General features: G+C 33.7%; 3 protein-coding genes across 4 annotated transcripts; 2 read left to right on the top strand and 1 right to left on the bottom strand.

Moving 5' to 3' along the window:
* Positions 1-1,192: 1,192 nt before the first annotated feature.
* On the top strand, positions 1,193-4,289 carry LOC141724287 (protein neprosin-like). The gene is made up of 7 exons (XM_074526360.1): positions 1,193-1,558; positions 1,673-1,759; positions 1,889-2,155; positions 2,446-2,610; positions 2,748-2,801; positions 3,144-3,290; positions 3,543-4,289. The coding sequence occupies exons 1-7, from the start codon at positions 1,412-1,414 to the stop codon at positions 3,921-3,923; spliced, it is 1,248 nt and encodes a 415-aa protein (XP_074382461.1). The 5' UTR covers positions 1,193-1,411; the 3' UTR covers positions 3,924-4,289.
* Positions 4,290-4,750: 461 nt separating this feature from the next.
* On the top strand, positions 4,751-7,141 carry LOC141724290 (uncharacterized). 2 transcript variants are annotated; one of them, XM_074526363.1, is made up of 4 exons: positions 4,751-4,967; positions 5,477-5,634; positions 5,782-5,851; positions 5,916-7,141. In XM_074526363.1, the coding sequence occupies exons 2-4, from the start codon at positions 5,478-5,480 to the stop codon at positions 6,484-6,486; spliced, it is 798 nt and encodes a 265-aa protein (XP_074382464.1). In that variant the 5' UTR covers positions 4,751-4,967; position 5,477; the 3' UTR covers positions 6,487-7,141. The 2 variants fall into 2 exon arrangements, with proteins under 2 accessions (XP_074382464.1, XP_074382463.1); XM_074526362.1 differs by having other exon boundaries at positions 5,463-5,634; positions 5,916-7,140.
* Positions 7,142-7,594: 453 nt separating this feature from the next.
* Positions 7,595-13,509, bottom strand: LOC141724289 (uncharacterized). The gene is made up of 13 exons (XM_074526361.1): positions 13,233-13,509; positions 12,053-12,297; positions 11,554-11,623; positions 11,186-11,382; positions 10,787-10,862; positions 10,610-10,693; positions 10,459-10,538; positions 9,880-10,003; positions 9,196-9,255; positions 9,036-9,086; positions 8,779-8,937; positions 8,245-8,377; positions 7,595-8,063 (listed from the first exon to the last, which is right to left on the bottom strand). The coding sequence occupies exons 2-13, from the start codon at positions 12,208-12,210 to the stop codon at positions 7,876-7,878; spliced, it is 1,380 nt and encodes a 459-aa protein (XP_074382462.1). The 5' UTR covers positions 12,211-12,297; positions 13,233-13,509; the 3' UTR covers positions 7,595-7,875.
* Between the last annotated feature and the right edge of the window lie 8,924 nt (positions 13,510-22,433).

The following is a 22,433-nucleotide window of genomic DNA, read 5'->3' on the forward strand; positions in this document are numbered from 1 at the left end:
TTCGATTTTTTGTTTTTTGGTTTCGGTTTCGGTTTGGTTTTTCGCGGCTCGATTTTCTCCGGATAAATCCGATTTCTGTTCGGTTTCGATTTTAAATCGATTTTTTACTCAGCCCTACCTATCATTACATATATTTAGTGATTATTGAAAGTATTAGATTATCTTAATCTTTGGACTTGCTTAAATTGTAATTACTGTCGTTGTCTTAGATTCTTGTTTTCTGATTGGCTGACATACAAAATGCGAGACCCGTAACAAATTTAAAATATGAAATGTAACTAATTTTGGGCTTCATCATCCTCAAATTATTCATTTTCAATTATTGTATGTAACGGAAATCAAACGGCCTTACTCTTTTCTGAGTACTCATTCTATACTTATTATCATAATTTATTATTAGAAGTTGGAGTCTATACCAATTTGCACCTTTTATGTTTGGACTTTTTTTTTTTTTGATTTCAAACTTTAACTCGTCACATTTTACACCTGATAATTTAAGAATCGTGACGGTCTTTAGTTAAAAAGATTCAAGAACCATTAAAAATCACATAACAAATTTTCACTTCGTTTTGAATATAAGCACCGGATCTCACAATTATGTTCTCCTCCTCAATATAAAATAAGCAAGGCCATATATTCAAAAGAAAAAATCAAAAATATTTTTAAATAATAAAATAATAATTTGTAATAGTATGTAATAATATGTGTCATCTTTTTATTCAATGATACAAAGAATAATTTATCATTTGCGGGAACGGTTTTTGGACTCTCCCGTTTTCAATAGACTCTACTTGCTCCACACGGAGCATTAGTTTATATTTTATTTTTAAATGTAAATTTATCACGTAATTTAAACTTGAATTTATTAATATTCTGAATTTATTTTTTTGCAAATTATTAATTATTTTAAAATAAGTGGTTGAACTGCAAACCAATACGTAATAACCGTAAATTCGCAACCGCAATTGACGCAGTTAACCGCAACCACATTTACGGTGGCAGACGATAATTTTCTAAAACCGTTCTTCACGGTTTGGTTCGACTTTATCCAAAACCGATTCAATCCGAACCACCTATACCCCTAATTTTCGTACATGATTACTTAAAAAAAGGTTGTACCATTTACTTTGTACTGAGTCCCCAGATTTCACGAGTTAAATAGAAAGAAAATCGTCGGCAGCCTTTTCTTGTATTTTTGCGCCATTTCAAGAACTACTACTCTTCTTTTTCCGTTCCTTTTTCTACTTTGCTTACCATATATACACACACATACATACTTGTGTATGTGCTCCAGTTAAATATCTTCAGCAGTTTAAGCAAAATAAGTGCATGGTTTGTTAAGTTTACTTGTACTTTGTGTCTTTCTTTAGCAACTACTACTACCAGGCAATTTAGCAAGTGTTTGTATATTATGAAGATGAAGTTGCTTAATTGCATGGTGCTCTTCTTGCTTTTTGTTCCATACTATTCTTCTGCTGCGAGGACGTCACTTAAGAATGATCTCCAAGTTCACAATCACTTGAAAAGTTTGAACAAGCCTCCCATTAAATCCATCAAGGTGTTGATAAATCTGTCGCATATATTTAGCTCTTTCTATATGTGTAAAGTACATCTGTTTGTATATTACTAGTTATTAACTTTGTGTAGAATGGTGATTATCATTAAAAAACAGAGCCCAGATGGAGATATGATTGACTGTATTCATCTTTCTCATCAACCTGCTTTTGATCATCCCCTCCTCCGAAATCATACAATTCAGGTCTCTCTCTCTCTCTCTCTCTCTCTCCCCCCCCCCCTCCCCCTCTTTCGCCCCCTCCCCCTCCCCCTCCCTCTCTCATTTTAGATTTTTATTTGATTATATATGTGATTGTTTATTTGTTTATGACAGTTGAGGCCAAATTATCATCCGGAAGGGCTATTTGATGATATAAAGGTGAAATCTTTGAAGTCCAGTAAAGGATCGGAACCAATTAAACAATTGTGGCATTTAAATGGAGAGTGTCCGGAAGGAACAATCCCGGTAAGAAGAACAAAGAAAGAAGATGTTCTTAGAGCTAGTTCAATCAAGAATTATGGTAGAAAGAAGAAGAAAAATCTCAACATTCTCCGCCCAAATTCAGCTCAACCTGACCTCAACACGCAAAATGGACACCAGGTAATACGCACTATGTGTGAGTTGTGTGATTGAACTAAAAAGATAATGTGAAGGATTTGGCATTAGTAATACATTAAATTACTTAAGTTTGAGTACTCTACTTTATTATAAAAGAAAGTTTCGTAGAAAAGAACTCCAAAAGCTTCTTTTTGTTTCAATAATCACATAATAATTGAGCACTGAGTGATCAGTGCGCAGGTACAAGTGCAGAAGGTTGAACACTGTTCAGAGAGTAAAATTTGACGTGGTAAATTTTGATGTAATTTATAATACGGGTGCGTGCATTTCAGCATGCAATTGCTTATGTTGACGAGGACAAGTATTTCGGAGCAAAGGCAACTATGAATGTTTGGGAACCTAAAATACAACAGCCAAATGAATTTAGCCTTTCTCAGATTTGGGTTTTGGGCGGTTCGTTTGATGGAGATCTTAATAGCATTGAAGCTGGTTGGCAGGTAAATGCTTAAGATAAATTCCGATACATTCCTCTCCAAGGTTTTAAAAATTGGTACTACCAACAAGTATTGTCAATAAATATGATTGCACCACCAGTTTGTGTTATGCTGCTTCTGACTGATATACTATATAACAGGTCAGTCCAGATTTGTACGGGGACAATAACACCAGACTCTTCACTTATTGGACTGTAAGTCAATCATTTTTTAGGAAAAAATATATCTTCTTTTTACATGCGATGCAATGCTAGCCAGTGAACTCTGTGTCCCCAGATGAGTCTACCATCTGCATAGTTCTCTTTACAACTGACTTTGAATATTGAATATCATCTTCATTTCACTTCAATTTTGGGATTTTTACATTTACTTTACAATTTACCAACTCAAGGTTATAATTTTCTTTTGCGTGTATCTAATTCAAAAAGGTGGCAGTTTTGTTATGATTGTGTCAAGAAGGAATACAACTTCATATGGGGATAGATTGATGTGCATAAAATGTATAATGAGGTCTGAAAATTTTATGGTAATGACAGAGTGATGCATATGAAGCCACAGGATGCTACAATTTGCTCTGCTCGGGTTTTATTCAAATCAACAATCAGATAGCTATGGGAGCTAGCATATTCCCAGTTTCCAGCTATCATGGTTCTCAATTTGATATCAGTATACTACTTTGGAAGGTAATCCTTACTCAAGTAGATTTATCAAACTTCTTTCTATAGTTTATAAACTATTATGTTGTGTACTGCATTAAGCAAAAATAAGAAGTTGGCTAACTAGCAAGTAATTGTACTAGGCAAATTCTCAAAAGGCACAACTAGAAATAGTGGTTTAAGCGGATCAATCATTTTAAAATTGATTCGATAAACCACACTTTAGCTTTAATGTCAGTATTTTGATAGATATCCATTTTGTTATCATTACCTTGGCAGGATCCTAATGAGGGAAATTGGTGGATGCAATTTGGAAATAGTAATCAAGTAATAGGTTACTGGCCAGCCTATCTATTCTCAAATTTAGCAGATGGCGCGACATTAGTCGAGTGGGGTGGTGAAGTTGTGAACTCGGCATCAGATGGGCAGCACACCACTACTCAAATGGGAAGTGGTCATTTTCCTGGGGAAGGATTCAGTAAGGCTAGTTACTTCAGAAATCTTCAAGTGGTTGATGGTTCTAATCAACTAAGGGTTCCGAGAGATGTCAAAACTTTTACTGAGCAGTCCAACTGCTATAATGTCCAAACCGGAAAGAATGGGCAATGGGGTACTTATTTTTACTATGGTGGACCTGGAAGAAACAGAAACTGTCCATGAACAGAACCTATAGGTTGAATACATCTTGGCCCCAATATTTGTATAGCAGTTTGATTAAAATGATCAGTGGAGTTTTATTTCACATAAAACAACAGTAATTATGGTATGGGTGGTATGTCCGTAGTTTTATTTGTATAGCACCTCTCTGTTTCAAACTCGAAACGAGGGAATAGTACGATTTTTTACTAGCCTGCATGATTGTTGTGACGATTGATGACCGTCTTGAAGAAACTTTGAGATGGAGATGTTTTGCCTTAGAATAGCCAGGATTGATGTCATATAATAATGTGTATAATATATTTGTTGACTCTGTATTCATGGTGTTAGATTATTTATATTAATGAATGTTGTGCTTTTACTACTCAAGATGCTATACTCTGAAATTACATCCAGAAACAATTCATGATTTAGCAACAAGAAGATAAATTTCTTTAAAGCAGAAAATTTGGAATGGTAATTGTAGATGTGGCAGTGCATTGTAGCAGATAGAAATTGGCATAACTTGAATGAAGAGCCTAAGATATTTGGTAGAACTTATTAGGAGATAGATATCATGCGAATCTCATCTTATTATATTAGATATATATATATATATGACAGTGAGACAACCCGGGGAGGGACCTGTTTGAATCATTACCTTTCATTGTGTTTATAGATAGGGATGGTCCATGAGTCTATTAAAGCAATGTCATATGTTTATAGTTTGTTTCAACCCGGCCAGCTACAAAACTAAAACCAATATTTTTCATCCAACAGGATCCGATATTATAATACAATTTGGGGTTTGTACATATACATCCGATAAAGTTGAGGACAGTTAAGATGGATCCAGCTTGTGTGTAGAGTAGAGATCACTTTTAAATCGGAGTGATTATAATCCACAAACATACAATGCGTATGTAGTCAAAATCTGACCCATCGTGTTATATCGAAGCCACATGTCTTGAGCATATCACGGGGCTACCTATTTATCATCCTCACTCTCAGACTCACCTTTTCACTCCTCTCTGTATTTACAACAAAACCACACTTACGTACACTAAGGTAATTTATATCCCTAAACCCCGTCATCTTACTTCTCATTACTTCATTCCACAAACAAAATCCACTACTATGTGTTATGTGTGTTATCTACCTCGCCTGTTGTTATAACAATATATATATGTGATGTGGTATAACATCTTGTTCAGCCTTCCTATACGATTTTAGATGAGTTGATTACTTAACAAGGTATCCCGTAGCAAAATATATTGTACGATCGAGGAGAGTGTTAAATAATATTTGATGTTATGGTATAAGATCATGTTGGTGCATTCCCTCTCACAATTTAAGATTTTGGTGCAATCACTTTAAGATTTTGGTGCTAGTGATTGCTTAAGGTGTATCGATCGATCGACACTTTTGTTTTTGTTTTTAAATGATGTTGCATGCATGCAGCATGACACCATGCTTGTGTATTTCTTGTCTTTTCTTTTTTAAAACTAAAATAAAATCATGTTCTTGTTTTTTTTTAATTGTATGCCTACCCTTATTCCTTAGCATTGTTCTTGAAGAATGTCCATGCAAGCTCGAATGTCCATGGAGGCTCACGGTCGTTGCCGTGAAGTAAGGAGAGTTCACATAATCTATTTTATCAGTAGGAAGGGTCGAATCGAACAGCCTCATCTTCTTCGTGTTCATCATTTCTGCGGCACTGAAGTTCGATTAAGAGGTACTTTCACATTTTAATTTCTAAATTAAAGTAATGTCCAGTTGCAGTACTTACAATTTTTTTTATAGATTTTGCTTTGTCTACTCAACTAAACTCTCTAAAGTTCCGGATTCTTGTGATATAACCTGTTTTACGAAAACTAAATAGATATTAAGAGATGGTTAGCTGTGGTTCGAGGAGAGGACATGCCAGAATCATTTTCCTGGTCATACAAGAGGTTTGTTGGAGATTATAATTGGTGCTAAATTGATAGTATGAATTTTAATACTGCAATGTTGCAGGAGGTATAAAACAGGTTACGTGTGGCAAGATTCGCTAGATGAGGATCTCATTACTCCAATCTCTGACAATGAATATGTCATCAAAGGATCCCAATTTTGTTGTGCCTCCTCTTCAACTTCAACTATTGATGACCATGAAGAGTCATCTAATGTTGAAGCTAACAAGTGCAATAATCAAGATTCAGAAGCTACTCAAATGGATAACGAAACAAAACAGCTAAGAGACATCCATGAAGCTCCTATCACAACACCGATCAATGATTCAACTAAGGACGAAGAAGAAACGAAGCATTTGATTTCAAGAAATGAAGAAAACTGTAGTATGATGAAGAAGAAACGAAATGATGTATTTTTCTTGAATTTCTTGAAAAAGAATAAATCGAAAAAGTTTCAGTTGGAAATACAGAGTCATGAAATGGCGGATCAATCAGCAGCATCGAAACTTATATGTTCTACCAAGAAGAAGGAGAAGAAGAATACAAGGAGTTTGTTACGAAGAGTGATCACATGTGGCATGGTGGATGATAGGGATTCTGCGATGAAAGCGATGCGTGAAGCTTCTGATCAGTAAAAAGTCTTCACTTGACCAAGAACAAATCATGTCAGGTTACTATAATCATGGACGACGCTATGCAGACGAAAATGGACCGAATAACTAAAGTTTACTGAACCAACATGCTGTCAAGTTTTCTAAAGAAGGCCACTTTTTTTTCTTGCAGTAGCATGGTTTCAAAGAAGTTGCATATACGACTATACGAGATATGTCAATTATCATACTATTTTCATGTTTTTTTTAGAACTACTAATAATTATCTTATATTTTGAAAGCCCAGAAATGTGAGGCGCCAGGTCATTCCAATTTTTGTAATTTTATTCAATAGTGAGTTGGATCCAATCGACCCATTGCCATCCCTGATCATGTCTCCAAAGAACTTACCTATAAACATGCGAGTTTCCTACGATCAACTGCATGCACTCGATATAGATGTAATCAACCAGAAGAAAGAAGTGATGTAATCAAGAGGACAGGATTGTAGGATACACCCTCAATGTTGTCATAATTCATCGACATGAATCCGTTGCTTATCATGGAGATATATATCTTATATGTATTGTGTGACACTAGTAATGCACTGCATATCCTGCATTTCATCAACGTATACTGACATACGGTATACAGTTCCAATCATTCGCATATTACAAGTCTGCGCAGGTCATATTCAAATCACAGTTATTGAGTAACACAGTTTTGTACGAATATTACAGATCATTGACCCTTCACCAAACTTACAGTAATCTGGAAAAACAGAATTTCACCTGCAGTTCGTTTTCTTTTACTAAAGAAGTTATATCGTTTAAGTAACAAGTTTATAGTTCCAACTCCAACATTTGCTTGTTCTGGCACCAGAGAGTAGAGAATAGAGAGCACCAACCTTAAGATCCCTGATCCCAGCTTCTGTTTCATTTATAAGATGTTTACTATTCGAGAGCTCAATGTGGCTCAAACTCTTCAAAACAGCAGCCCCTTGTCCCTCCTCTGCAACACCCTGCTCCCTCTATAACTTCCGAGTGCAAGTTAAGCATAAGAATGAAACACAGCTACTCAAAAAGTCAGAACAGATGTTGTTAACTAATGCATTCTGTACTAAAACTATAAACAATTTTTGCAGAAATACAACTTAAATTTTTATGATTACCCAATATATTATTTACTATGTCAATAATACAATTCAATCGTTCCCAATGTTTTAATATATATTAGTGCAATAGATTTATGTACAGAAAAATTTATACAAGATTAGTGTACATGATTATGTACAGAAAGATGTATACAATCTTGTAGTATATCAGGAGTTAGATATCTGGGTATGTCCTGGAGGTACCTTTGCTGGACGTATACATTGGGAGCCAAGAAAGTGCTTTATATTATCTTTACACGAAACTAAAAATCGTTTTATCTCTAAAACTGTGCCAATAGAGGTTCCGCTAAAGGGTTTAATGCTGATGGATGGAGTTTCATGGTACAAGTAACTATGATCCCAACGAAAGCAGAAATTGCAGGAACAAGGCCTAATCCATATCTTGTGATGGAGAAACAGGCATGAAACGGACTACATTCCTGCATGTTTGAAAAGGTATCTGCTGACTCTGCACAAGATATAAACCATCAATTAAAAAAAAGGGATCGTCAACAAACAAAACCTTAGATTGTATTCTTCCAAATAGGACTTTATCTACTTGCAGACTAGGAATGACGACTAACTCAACCCAGCATTAAAGTTATACGCAAACATTTGAGTCAGAATAATAGATAGCTAGAAAGACTTACGCTGATATGACTGAAGAATGTACAACGCAATTCCACAAGACATTTTATCTAAAAAACTCAATGATCCATAAACAAAGGCCACGCCATTGAGATCTTCACCCACTAGAACACTTTGCATGCTTATTCCAGCCACCTATGCTCCAACAAAATACGATTTTAAAAGTTGTACACACCAATGCGCTTTAACACATACAATATGAGAATTTGAATAAATCCCCTCCCCCCTCCCAATAGATAAAATAAAATAAAATAACTTGCATGTATTCTATTGCTTCTATGAGACTAAGATACAACTAAAATAAACAATTAATCAGTCCAAGCCCATTGCTCTTTAGAACTTAATATTAGAAGTCTTGTTCAAAATGCCAAAAAATGCCACATTGCTTGATTTTCATCAGATTACTTTAAAAATATTGTGCAAAGCATTGTTGAACATATGATACTATGAACTCAATTTACCAAGCAATGCATCTAACTGTATGTCTTTAAGGCTTACAAGAACCCATCAAACAAACATTTTTTTTGTGTACCTACCATCATTAGTGCATTAGCCATGCCAATTAGTATTGACAGAATGTACATGTAGTAATTCTTGCTTCTTGGTAAAAAAAGGACGACACTACCACAAGATATCCAAAGAACACATCCAGCATTAAAAATGGCCTTCAAGTGTTGACTGGTCCATTTGATCTCCTACAGTTGTGTAGATTATATTAAAAGAGTAAGGTGAAAAGAAAGTGAAAACAAGAAGCATCAATCAATTTACACAAAATATATTGACATAAAAAAACCTGTAGGAGGATTGATACAATAAAGCTGCAAATGTAGATGATTGCAGGAACCTACACGTATTGGTTATTACAAAATTAGTAACATGCAAATCAGAATCTCATTAATAACCTAAGGTGCTTCTGAAACAAAAAAACCAAAGCAGCAAGTCTGTGCATATACCAAAGCTTTAGAAGATTGAGCCATCCGAAGATCATTAATAACATAAAACGCCAGAAAAGCCTGAAGTAGAAAATAGATAAGCCATATCAGTGTAAAAAATGAGGTTAACAAAAGGTGTAAAACATCAGACTTTATACAAAGTAGATGTAATATCTTGTAATAACTAACCCATTAGTTATGTTAAAAGACTACGTTGATGTGTATACCACAAAATCCTTAGTCATTAAAAGTTTAGCTCTTTATTCCTACAACCCATTACACTATTTTGGTATAATTTTTACACCATTTCTCAAATTCAACTCCTACCCATCAACACTAAATTGTACACCATTCTTGTACTATATAGATTACTTTATTACTGAAGTACAAAAGTAAGGTTAAAAGTAATAAAGTGGTGGGATACAAATGGAACAAATTTGTTTTATTAAAGGAGCACAAGGGCAACATGGGAATATACAAAAACTATAAAAATTTAGTGACACCAAATTTGGTGTAACTTTTGGTGTCACACCAAAATGGTGTAACTTTAGAGTTGGGTTGGAGAGGAGTTTTACACCAAAATGGTGTAAAAATGAATATTTAAAGTTGGTTTGGAGATGGTCTTACAACACTACTTAGCACTTCAATGTACTAAAAAATAAATTAAAGAAAAATATGTGAGGTATAGCTGAAAATGTTGCAAACCTGTGAAACATTGGTAACTAATCTGGTGACAACATAGACAAGAGCAACCTGGTAGTACAGAATTTTCTTAAACCAGTAAGTCCAGGAAATCCGGGTGTAAGTCTTGCAATCTCCTCGATATGATCTATAAATAAAAGGTATGCGCTTGTACATTAAGTAGCATAAAAGACAAAAAAAAAATCATTTGATTTCTATGAGAACAGGTAAGTGATCAAAAAGCAAGATGTGCGTCATAACTTGTAATCTTGAGATGAATATTAAACCAGTAAATCAGAAAAGGAAAAATAACTTACATAATACTTAGTTGTGAACACATGTACGACAAGTTCATACATGCTATACTGACAATATTTGCACTAAGGAACATATATATTATTTCATCACTATATATGAAGTTTGAAGAGCCACATGAGATATATGCTTATACATGTGTGAAAATATTAAGTTCAACCGAATGAAAGAAGTGGAACTGCAACTAATTTCTTAACATCTTACAAAATCCAGATATTAATAACTTGAAACTGTAATTAATTTGTATTATCAGAAAATAGAAGGAAGAATCAGGAATATATGACCAACCTTGGCTCTCTAGTTCCAATAAGAAATATGGCCACAAAGCAGCATCCAAAGAAAATTGAAGAGTATGCTATCCAGCGGTACTGCTCATGGTGAGTTAAGGTCACTTCCATATTCCCGAAAATTTACTATAATTTTCTGATAAGGATTATACCTGATTTTCAACATTGATAACTGTCCTTGATGTACTTACACCAAAGACTAGCAGAGCAATGCCATAAAGGCTGAGGTTAGCAACCTGATACCAACAGGAGAGCAAAAGACATTGATCAGATGTGTTTAAAAACTTTCATATCATACACACACACACACAGTTAGGAAAAATGCTAACCATGGTAAAAGCATTGCGACAGCTAGTCAACATTACTCTACTCGTACAATTACTCGTGATGCAGTTCACCATAGACCTAAACAGATAGAGGAGTAAGACACCACTGATCATAATTTGAAATAAACGTAACAAGGGATAAAGAACTCATGCGGCTTCACATTTTACTCGATATCTATTAGGTTCATAATTCGCTGCATCCGTGATCATTTCTTATGTCTGCATCGATAGACGTAGTAACACTTGAAACAATATAATAAACATCTACATAAACACAAGAACACGGTATTATAGGAAACAGATGAAAGGGGAACAAATGACATTGATTTTTTCTTTTATTAGTCTTGTTGAGGAGCTGTAGGGAAGAAAAATTTATCTGAACTGCTCGGAAGAAATGATTACATGTGTGAAACTTGAGTGGCCGCCCAACCGATATTAAAGATTGCTGCAAATATGCTGTACCCTATGGTCTGCAGCTTCAATGAGTTGTAGCCAAGGATCTTGCAAGGCATGCAACCACCAAAAACTGATGAAAATGAAAAGGCAACCAAAACAGACCCAGCAGCATGCCATATCTTGAAATGTCCAAATCTGTCAATCTGAAAGATTGAGAAGATAATTACATAGCTCAATCATATTAATAACCAACTAAAAATGAAAACAACACATGACACGTTAAGATATTTTCTCATCCACAGTTATGTCAGGCATGTAAAGACATCAAACAGTCGTAACAGTCTCATCATGTACAGCAATTGGTGGATCCTTACCAGTTCTCCTGCAAAGATGGTTGCAAATGCATCAGCTACTTGACCAGAAAGCATAACAGCAGCAGATTCCCTGGAAAAGCATTTAAAACATGTGCGATCAAACATGCGCACAATGATCCAATATGGGACATTTACAGTGACAACTAAAAAAAAATTATACGTAAACAAATGAACACACAACATGTAAATTGGTGGTAGTATAAGGGACTGAAGGAACCAGATACTTTCTCAACTACTAACTATTCTAATCAGATGCTTAAACAAACACCTAGCTGGTTCATGTGGTGTAACAGCGTAAGCCTTTGAATTCAGAATATTAATTGAGACAGTAAATGTCCTTGTAACATTTGAACGGTGGATTAATCAATATAAGCTGTAAATTAGAACAGTGACTAAATGTAAGGTAGATACATACATCAATCAACTTTTTACACCCCCCCCCCCCCAATTTATCTATGTAATAACTTTAGCAGGGAGCAATGAAGTCAGAGAAATTTACCCCGGAGATAATCCAATGTCTGTCAGAAATACCAAGAGGTAAGTAAACCAACAGGCCGATGTTATGTCATTGAGCATGTGCCCAATACCATAATAGAAAACAGAATGCCTTCCAAGGGGTTTGTTGCATAGTTCTTCATCTTGCATCCAATTCACCATAATGCCAAAAACAACTTTCAGATGTTTCAACCAAAACAGAGTCCTCCTTCCAAGGGCTATGTTCTGTCCTGACCATTCAAAAATACCCTGTAATGTTTGCCATATAAGGCATTTACTCGTTAGAATATATAAACCTTTGTGAATGTATAATGTATCTAGCGAACCGAAAAGACGCCAAATAAATGTATACCAACCCCATTCCTAATTGAAACAACTGGTTCCAAATAGTCTTTAGACCTAAATAACCAATATCATGTTCTATACACTCTTTAGTATATGTAATCCTTTGTGAATGTATCTAGCGAACCGAAAAGACGCCAAATAAATGTATACTAACCCTATTCCTACTTTAAACAACTGGTTCCAAATGGTCATTAAGCCCAATTAGCCAGTATCATGTTCTATACACTTTCTAATATTTATCTATTGCTTTACATAATAACATTACAAGGAAATCAGAATTGAATGCAAATATAATAAATGTCAAACGAAACACAATAAATGCCACTGCACTTTGTTGGTTCTGCAAAGAATATAAACATAACCAGGTCTGGCAAGTTTACATGATGAGTAAAAAATCGAGACAACAATTTCTTATCCTTCACTTAAACATATACAGTGTTTGGAGGAATCTCCCTTGCTAACATACAAGTTGTCTTAGTACCTCATACTTATTGATGCTCATTTAAACAACATTCCATCCAGTTTCTAAAAATTCCAAAAAGCAAAACACCGTCAAATTTAGCAAAATTTTAGTTAATTTTGATCTTGACAGGCATACTAAAATTACAAATTTAATCTCTATAATTAAATCTGCACATGTCAACTAAACAAATTTAGCATCCCCGCAAAGGCAGACAACCACTTGAGCCTAATATATAAATATTCAAATCATTAAAAAAAACCAACATGTAAAACCAAAAACATTAACAAAAATTGTAAAAAAAGTAGGCATAAGATAAGAGTAATTCAACAAAAAGCATATTTGACAAGCATGTACACACATATACATATAGTTGTACCTTTAAGCAGTCGAGAGACAACCCATCACAAAAGAACTGATCTTTAATTGATGGGGGCTTTCATTTCTAAGAAAATCAAAGAATTGTTTGATGGGGGCTAAAAACAAAAAAAAAGGCAACAAGAAATGAATTAATATGATTTCTTCTTAGATACTGTAATATGTGGGATAGATATAACTGGTGTGTGTATGTTCGAAAGTCAGTTGATACACACCACAACCCCAACTTTTGTGTAAGAAAGCAAGACACAGAATGGACGCTAACAAAGTATTCACAAACGTACAAAACATCACGTATATACACTTTATCGTATCTTTGTACATTTTCGTTGTACCCGTAGGTAATAAAATAATTACATAAAATTTCTGGATGAATTTTGACCTTTTTGTTCAAATTTCTTATAAGCCGAATGATTTACCCCGGCCAAGTGCGAACAGAGCCTCCAAAGTCGGTGATTGTCACGTTACACACTGTTTCTAAATAAAAACAAACTAAATCAAATTAAACCTTATTTTAAATAAAATCAAATCAAACGTAATGTAATTAGTATAAAATGGTATTTATAGAATGTACGCAATCTGCCTCTATCCGAATTCAGAAACTAAAACCTAACTTTACTTAGTGCACAAACTTCATTTCTGAATAATTGATTAAAAATGCGATATATGAAATAAAATAATTTATTTTTGCCTTTTACAAATAAATTGAAATTCTAAGAAAAAATGGATTCCGTTTTTTAAGAAATCAAAAATAAAAATAAAATTTTTGATGCCCCAAAATAAATATGATTATCAATGGGGCGGGTTTGTGGCGAGGGTCGTCATTCCCATATCTATCCTGTATAAAACAAAATTATCATGTATTTGTCCCATTTCCTGGGAATTTATAATTATCCCCATATCCGCCTAATGAGGCAAATCTTAATCTAAACCCTGTTCCATCACCCCATTTAATAATTATAATTCTAAAAAATTAGAATAAAATTATTATTTATAATATATAATTTTAAAAAAATGCATAGATGATTTAAAATATTCTATGCAATATATTTATTTTATTATGTATATAACTGAAATAATTAAATTATAGTTTATTCTATATTACAAAAATATTTTACTACACGATATAAATTTAATATTATAAAAAATATATATTATATAATATTCGGGATGTAGTGAGTTTTTCTCACGATAATCATATAAATACCATATCCGCCTCATATTTAAAAGGGATATATTTTTCAACACAGTCATTGCCCCGTTTTCCATTTAAGTGGAACGAGACGGTCTCATTTAAGGCTCTGTTTGGGATTGCTGTTAAAAGTTGTTGTGCTGCTGAAAAAGTGCTGTTATAAAAATCAGATGATTGTTTGATAATTTTTTTGATACATATATATTTTGGTGCAAAAAAATAAAAATAATGATACTTTTTTTTTATCGTAGGTAACCCGCAGCCGCTACCCTTCGGGTGCGCACTGGGTAAACCCTACGAGCTCACGCAATAGCCTGCAAATAACGTGAACCAAGGTAAACCGCATTTAAGCTACATGCTCTGACTCAGGAGGCATAATCATAAATTCTCCTCCCGTGAGATTCGAACCTGTGACCAAGAGGACAATTTTCCTCTCTTTAACCAACTGAGCCAACCCTTGCGGACAAATAATGATACTTTTGATAAGGTTTAACGGTGAAATTAGCGTCCGCTTCCCGCAACAGCTGGAAAGCAGTTTTTTCTAAAAGTATGGGGACTTACTTTTTTTAACAGCAGTTTTTAGGCCGAAAAGACATTTGCGAAAAGTAGCTTTTAAATTTTACCAAACAGTTTTTTAACTGTTTTTCAACGAAAAGCTGTTGTTGTTGTCAATATCAAACACACTCTAAGTCGTGTTGGGACGAGTTCTCCATTTTTCCTGCACACCTAGAAATAAATATTTATGAAGTTGTATTGTTTTGAAATATTGTTCAGTGAACTATCGGAAAGACTAGAAAAACAAAAAATATGTTTAAATTTAAAAATTTCAAAACAAAAAACTGGAAAAATAGAAAACACGATTTTCCCCTGTTTTCCAAATTATAACTACAGATATGAAAAGTATGGAAAACAACATTTTAATGTCTTCTAAACCTAGAAAAGTAAAGCATGTAGTTAAACAGCTAAGATATATTCCTACCAACTTATAAATTTTCAACATTATAATATCATATTTTTAAATTAAAAAGTATAATACATATTTGTAATAAAAAAATTCAAAATAGTTTAATTTATTAATTATTTTATTATTTTGATTAAAATAATTTTTTTAATATTACTATTTACATTATATGAGAGAACTTAATAATATAATAACTAATAACTTATATGTTATATGAATAAAGAAAAGACTCCCGACTAAAATTTAGTTATGAGTTATTTTGTAGGAAAATTTTCAAATTTTTTGAATATAATTAATTAAATGGATTTTCTAATTAAACTACAAAATTGTATATATTTATGGTCATATAATTATAAAGATTCATCATTCAACCTATTCATATTTTCTTTGTTATCTTTAGTTATATTTTATCTAAAAAAGATTATTTTAAACATGTTAAAAAAATATGTATATAAAATTAAATTATGAAACGTTAAAATAATTTTATTAATTGCTCTTTTAAATATTTACTCAAATTATCTCGTCATTTTATTTAATTTTTTAAGAAAATAGAAAACTGACATTTGGAACACATTTTCTCAGTTTTTCAACTATTTTCTTAGAAATGAAAATTTTAGAAAATTTTAGAAAAACAGAAAATAGAAAATTGGAAAAAATTTCCATAAAGAAACAGCCCCTAAAACACTCTTCTCTCGTACTTTTGAAAATTACAGTATTTATCTATTTGGGATAAGAAAGAATAATTAATGTTTTCAAAGAAAAAATGAATAATTAATCAATTTTATCAAGGAACAAAAATGCAAAAGTACTATCCGGCCAATATTTAATAATTTTGTATATATTTATAACAAGCCACGTCAATTTTTAACGGAACTCTCATTTATTTATTTTTAGATCTATTTATACTTCATAAAATTAATGGCAACAATATTATTCCCGTATATAACACAATAGTACCAGAATATGATTTCCCACTATATAGTCAAATTAATTAGGTTCACGTTCGATTAGCTATCACTACATAATTATACAATAACATATTTATTTTATTTATCTAATTCGATTTTCTATAACTAAGAACTTAAATATTATTTATTTGTTACATACGTTCATCCTAATTTCAATTTTGAATCGGTACAACTGAAAGGAATATGTCCTAAGTCCAATCATGTATTAGGATTTAGGAATAACTTTTATGTAATTTGTTTTGATTTCATTGATATTAATAAAGACTTGTTTTGCTTTTATTACGGGGTTTATCTATTTAAGTGTTTAAATAAGATATATCATAGTTTAGAGTAAAGCTTTTTTATGGATTATGATGAGATCATAATAGTGAAACCTAAAAAGATGATAACTCTAAACTTAAATAGTTCCTCGTCGTAGGATTACTAAATGGTAATTAATAATCCGCAAAGATCGGTACATACTATGCTTGCTTCATTATGAAGGATGTTTGTTCTCATAGACATTTGTGTGGTGACACTATAGCTAGTATGTAGGTGCTTATTATAGAATAAGTTCACTGAACATGACTCGCCCAGCTGAACAACTGATGGAGTTCACTCACGTGTCAGCAGTTGTTCGCTTAGTGATAGTTGTACAAGTATCCTTAGACTTGAGGTCATCATAGTCATCTTGTGTACACTGAACTATGCTTTGGTTTAGTTCTTAGTTTCCAGGGACAATTATTAGGGCTCTTCTGGGTATATGAATTTGTACACGAAGATAGTGTATGATCAATAAAGGATCTACCCCTTCCAGTGAAGGAAGCGAATGTTCAAGGCTGATCCACTTATGCTAGTTCAGGAATCTCTGGCCAGAGTGAATGAAATTAGAAAGGAGTTTCTAATTTGCATAGAACTACGCATAGTAAATGGTAAGCAAGTGGTTGAATTAGATAGGCTTGACACGAGATCCATGCCTTGTATTTAATCGGGACATTGTAGGATAGAAGGAGTTTATTGTACGGTAACTATTCACTGACAGGTTCTTGGTATTCTAAGCAGTGAATTCATATTATCCGAATAGTCGCGATATGTTGAGAAGCATCACTCACGATGTAGAATAAATGTGATTAATTAATTAATCATATTTAATAAATTAGAGAATTTATATAAATAACGATAAAATAGTTTTATTATTATTTATTTCTACTACCGGCTTAATATTGAACCTACAGGGTCACACCATAAAAAGAGAATGATTTAATGGTGGAGAAATTAATTAATAATGGCTAATAATTATTTATTTATGAAATAAATAATTAATTGGCAAATTTAATAATTGATTAAATGATATTTAATTGATTATAAATTAATTAAGAAAAGTTCTTAATATTATTAATTAAAGGATTTAATTTTTGGAAATTAAATCGAGAAAGAGAATTATTTCTAAAGTGTTTAGAAAAAGGATTAATGATTAAAAGGTGTTTTAATTATTAATGAGAATAATAAATGGGATAATAATAATAATAATATTTATGGGAAAATTTCAGCTGAAAATTTTGCCTATAAATACACTATTATAGACCCTATTTTATTCTAACCCATATCAAACCCGAAAACCCAAAAAGTTTGGAAAACCCAATTCTTTCCACCTCCTTCCTCCTCCTTAACATCGTTTTTCTTGGTGGATACCGGTGGAGTGCTTCACACTTGAGGAGCAACTGCTAAGGATCTCTGATCGTTGTCTCCGAATTATTTTTAAAGGTTAGATTCGATTCCTCGAATTTTTATTCACGATTTATATGCTTTTATTTGGATTTTGTATGTGTAAAAGTGTTTTGCCACGCCCCGCTGCGTTTTAAAATCCAACAATGGTATCAGAGCATAGATTGTATGCATATAGATCTGTGGTAAAAATTTCAGAATTTTATGTGCTTATATGAATTAATTATGATTTTTTCAAGTTATATCATGGATTAATTTTGTCTGATGAGAAATCGTTTCTCATAATAATTTTGAATGTTGATCTGGGTTCTACAAGTGTTGTAGACCGTCTGGGTATTTTTTTCATAATTTTATGATGTATAGATTTTTTATTTTGAATTTTTGAAGTTTTTACAATTAAATTCGTAATTTAATAAGTATAAATATATGTATATATAGTATATATATATATATATTTGTGTTATGCATATGCATCTACTGTACGAAAAAGATTACATCAGCCTGCTGTCTGCTGTGTTGCACGGAAAGAGAAAAGGACAGGCACGCTGCTCGAGAAAGTGACGGCTGCGGCAGAAAAATTAAAAAAAAATAAAAAAATAGGTGTGTAACGCATTCCGGAAATGCGTTACACACATGTGGCGCATTCACGGAATGCGTTACACCCTTGTAACGCATCACCGAAATGTGTTACAGGGCTTGTAACGCGTTCCTGTAATGCGTTACATCCCGACTGTTTACATTAAAATTGATTTTCTGGGAGTTTCGTAACTCCGTTTTAGGCGTGCAATATATCGTTGGATTCGTTTTTCCGAGACGGATCTAATGGAGTGATAAATTTTAGTTTATATAAAAGTTTTGAACTGTTTATATTTCCATGAAGTGTTTTAAAGCTGTTTTTGATTGTTTTAATTGATTTTAAATACTTCATGTGATACATAGAGATGTATAATGCTTAGACTAATGTGCTAGATGATGTAACATGCCTACCTTGATGTTTATTCATGTTGATATATGTGATATATGCCTAGTTTATCATGCGATGATAGATTTAGGTGAACTTAAATAAACATAAGGCGTTTGTTAGACAACCTAGTATAGTGAAATTGTTTCATAACCTTAATAACAATATTATGAATACAATCATGAGATTCTTGTGTTTGTGAAACACGTAATTGAATATGAATTTTCGATATGAGAGAAAGGATGATTCTGTCAACAACAGATTTCTATCTGTAAGAAAGGGTTATTAAGTGACGCCTCTTGACAATGCTCCACCCGATCTGGGAATCATCTGATTATTGATTATTGATTTGAAATATTTAATTTAAAAGGAAGAATCTCTTTATAATATGATTATGATTGTAACGTAATATAATCCCTCTAAAATTAAATAATATCAAGTAGTAATTGGCCAATGATACAACGGGCTTGTGTCGGTCATAGCCTTCCAACATTATAGAAAAGTAGTTCTTATTTTTGAATCATTGTCGTTCGTGCTACAGCCGAGGGCTTTGATTTCGAAATAAGAAATACTTGTCTATTACATAGAGATGTGTACATTGATTAAGAATCTAAAGGTCGGTACGTGCTACAGCCGTGGGCCTTTGGGGACTGATTCAACTGTACGGAATGCTGGGTTAGACTTGACTTAGAATATTGAGTTTGTCGTGCTACAGCCGAGACTCAATTATTCAAGAGGCTAAAGTTTGATTAGGGAATAACATGAGATGTAATTGACAAGAGTTGTCTGCCTATTGAACATTACATGTCGGTTCGTGCTACAGCCGGGGTCGTGTAATGGAATGTAGGATCCCTATTCCCACTAGCATTATGAATGCTTAATTTTTCACGTGGGGGGTTGAATAAATTAGGAAAACTAGTGGGAGCCACTTATGAATAAAGACTCGATTCATATAGTGTTTTGAAATGAAATTGAATATTTGCTAAGTGTTGTTATGTGTTTATCATTTACAGATTTACTTTGTACGTTATGTCTTCTACACTATCACTCAGGAGCATACTAGATGCTCACAAATTGACTGGTCCTAATTATGCTGACTGGCTTCGAAACATGAGAATTGTTCTCAGGATTGAGAAGCTGGAATACATGATTGACTCACCTAAGCCTACTGAACCTACTAGTGATGCACATAATGATGAACATGTTGTGTATCGTAGGTGGATAGATGATGCAAATGTTGCTCAATGCATCATGCTAGCTTCCATGAACATTGAGCTACAGAAGCAACATGAGCATATGGATGCTCACACTATCCTCATGCATCTACAAGAGTTGTATGATGTGGCAGGGAGGACAGCTCGATATGAGATATCGAAGGAGCTGTTCGGTTGTAGGATGTCTGAGGGATCATCTGTGAATGACCATGTACTTAAGATGATCAATTTGATTGAACGTCTTGGATAACTTGGTTTTGCCATGGATGGGGAGCTGAGCCAAGACTTGGTCTTGCAATCGCTTCCGAGTTCGTTCTCGCAGTTTGTTGTGAACTTTCACATGAATAAGTTGGATGTCAGCCTTCCTGAACTCCACAACATGTTGAAGACTGCGGAATCGAATTTTCCCCCTAAGAAGAGTTCTGTTCTTCTAATTGGTGAAGGTTCCAATCCTAAGAAAAAGAAGAGGAACTCTTCTAAGAAGAAGAAAGTAGGTGAGAAAATGCCGGTTCCACCAAAAGCTGAAGACCCCAAGAGCAAAGTTGTTTGCTTTCACTGTAACAAGGTGGGGCACTGGAAGAGGAACTGCAAGGTTTACCTTGCAGAATTGAAGAAGAAGGGTAGGGAGACTACCGCTTCTGATTCAGGTATGTTCATGATAGAAGTGAATATGTCATTTCTACTTGGGTATTAGATACCGCCTATGGTTCTCATATCTGCAATTTATTGCATGGACCAAGGAGAAGTAGGACTCTTGAGGAAGAGGAGGTGATTCTACTGATGGAAATGGAGCAAGAGTTGCTGCTGAAGATGTAGAATCATTTCATTTACATAAGCCTACGGGCAAGACTATTGTTTTAAATAATTGTTATTTTGTTCCCTCGATTGTGAGGAATATTATTCCCAAGTTAGACTTGGCTGGATTTTCATTTATTATTGAGAATAATGAATGTTCTATTCTTCGAGATAATATTCTTTATGGACGTGGTACTTTAAATAATGGTCTGTATAAATGTGAAATAATTTACTTCAGATTGAACAAACTAATAAAAGAAAAGGGATGATGAAAATCTCACTTTATTGTGGCACTGCAGTCTCCATTTAGTAGACATGGAGAGAGGGCTGCAAATTTGCTAGGAATGGTACACACAGAAAGATGTGGACCAGTGTCTACGCATGCCATGGGTGGATTTTCATACTTCATTACTTTCATAGATGATAGATCTAGATTCTGATATGTGTTTGATGAAACACAAGTCTGAGGCCTTTGAAAAGTTCAAAGAGTATAAGTATGAAGTGGAGAAACAAATCAAACAGAGTATTATAATTCTTTGATTAGATCGAGGTGGTGAATACTTTAATGGAGTGTTTCTAGATTATCTCAAAGTAAATGGTATAGTCTCCCAGTGGACTCCTCCAGATTGGTATCTGAAAGGAGAAATCGAACTTTGTTAGACATAGGTCGGTCCATGATGAGCTATGCAAATCTTCCAGTATTCCTATGGGGTTATGCATTGGAAACCTCAGCATATTTACTGAATAAGGTGCCTTCCAAAATCTGTTCCTCAAACTTCGTATGAGATATGGAAAGAAAGGAAACCGAGTCTTAAATATGTTAAGATTTGGGGATGTCCAGCTTATGTCAAGAAAGTTGACCCAGATAAGCTGGAATATCGATCCGGAAAATGTAGTTTTGTGGGATATCCTAAAGAGACTTTAGGGTATTACTTTTGCACCGATCATCGGGTGTTTGTCTCCAGACATGCTACCTTCTTGGAAAAGGAGTTTATCCTTGAAGGAAACAGTGGGAGCAAAATTGAACTTGATGAAGTTCAAGAAGCACAAACTACTACGGATCAAGTGGAAACACCTGTTCTGACTGAACAACCTTTTGTGGAACAGCCCATTCATAGATCAGGGAGAGTGTCTCGCCAACCTGAGAGGTATTATGGCCTTGTCATTGAGAATGACAATGAGTTGTCGATCATTGATGATGACGACCCTGTGACCTATAATGAGGCTATGAGTAGTGTTGACTCGGAGAAATGGTATAGTGCCATGAAATCCGGAAAGAAATCTATGTATACGGTATACAAAAGATAGATTATAGCAGATGGCCAGGTGGAGACCTATAAGGCCATGCTTGTGGCAAAAGAATTCAAACAAAGGCAATGAATTGACTTTGATGAAACCTTTTACCTG

This window comes from Apium graveolens, chromosome 5, assembly GCF_009905375.1.
Source record: "Apium graveolens cultivar Ventura chromosome 5, ASM990537v1, whole genome shotgun sequence".
Lineage (NCBI taxonomy): Eukaryota > Viridiplantae > Streptophyta > Magnoliopsida > Apiales > Apiaceae > Apium > Apium graveolens.

Bases quoted from the DNA above. Each gene is read 5' to 3' on its own strand.
- LOC141724287 (XM_074526360.1), top strand. From the start codon at position 1,412: ATGAAGATGAAGTTGCTTAATTGCATGGTGCTCTTCTTGCTTTTTGTT. The intron at 1,559-1,672 runs GTGTTGATAAAT...ATTAAAAAACAG, and splicing joins CTCCCATTAAATCCATCAAG to AGCCCAGATGGAGATATGAT. The intron at 2,611-2,747 runs GTAAATGCTTAA...ACTATATAACAG, and splicing joins GCATTGAAGCTGGTTGGCAG to GTCAGTCCAGATTTGTACGG.
- LOC141724290 (XM_074526363.1), top strand. From the start codon at position 5,478: ATGTCCATGCAAGCTCGAATGTCCATGGAGGCTCACGGTCGTTGCCGT. The intron at 5,635-5,781 runs GTACTTTCACAT...AAAACTAAATAG, and splicing joins CACTGAAGTTCGATTAAGAG to ATATTAAGAGATGGTTAGCT. The intron at 5,852-5,915 runs GTTTGTTGGAGA...GCAATGTTGCAG, and splicing joins TTTTCCTGGTCATACAAGAG to GAGGTATAAAACAGGTTACG.
- LOC141724289 (XM_074526361.1), bottom strand. From the start codon at position 12,210: ATGGTGAATTGGATGCAAGATGAAGAACTATGCAACAAACCCCTTGGA. The intron at 9,087-9,195 runs GTATATGCACAG...CAATACGTGTAG, and splicing joins CTCAATCTTCTAAAGCTTTG to GTTCCTGCAATCATCTACAT. The intron at 8,938-9,035 runs GTTTTTTTATGT...ACACAACTGTAG, and splicing joins TTGTATCAATCCTCCTACAG to GAGATCAAATGGACCAGTCA.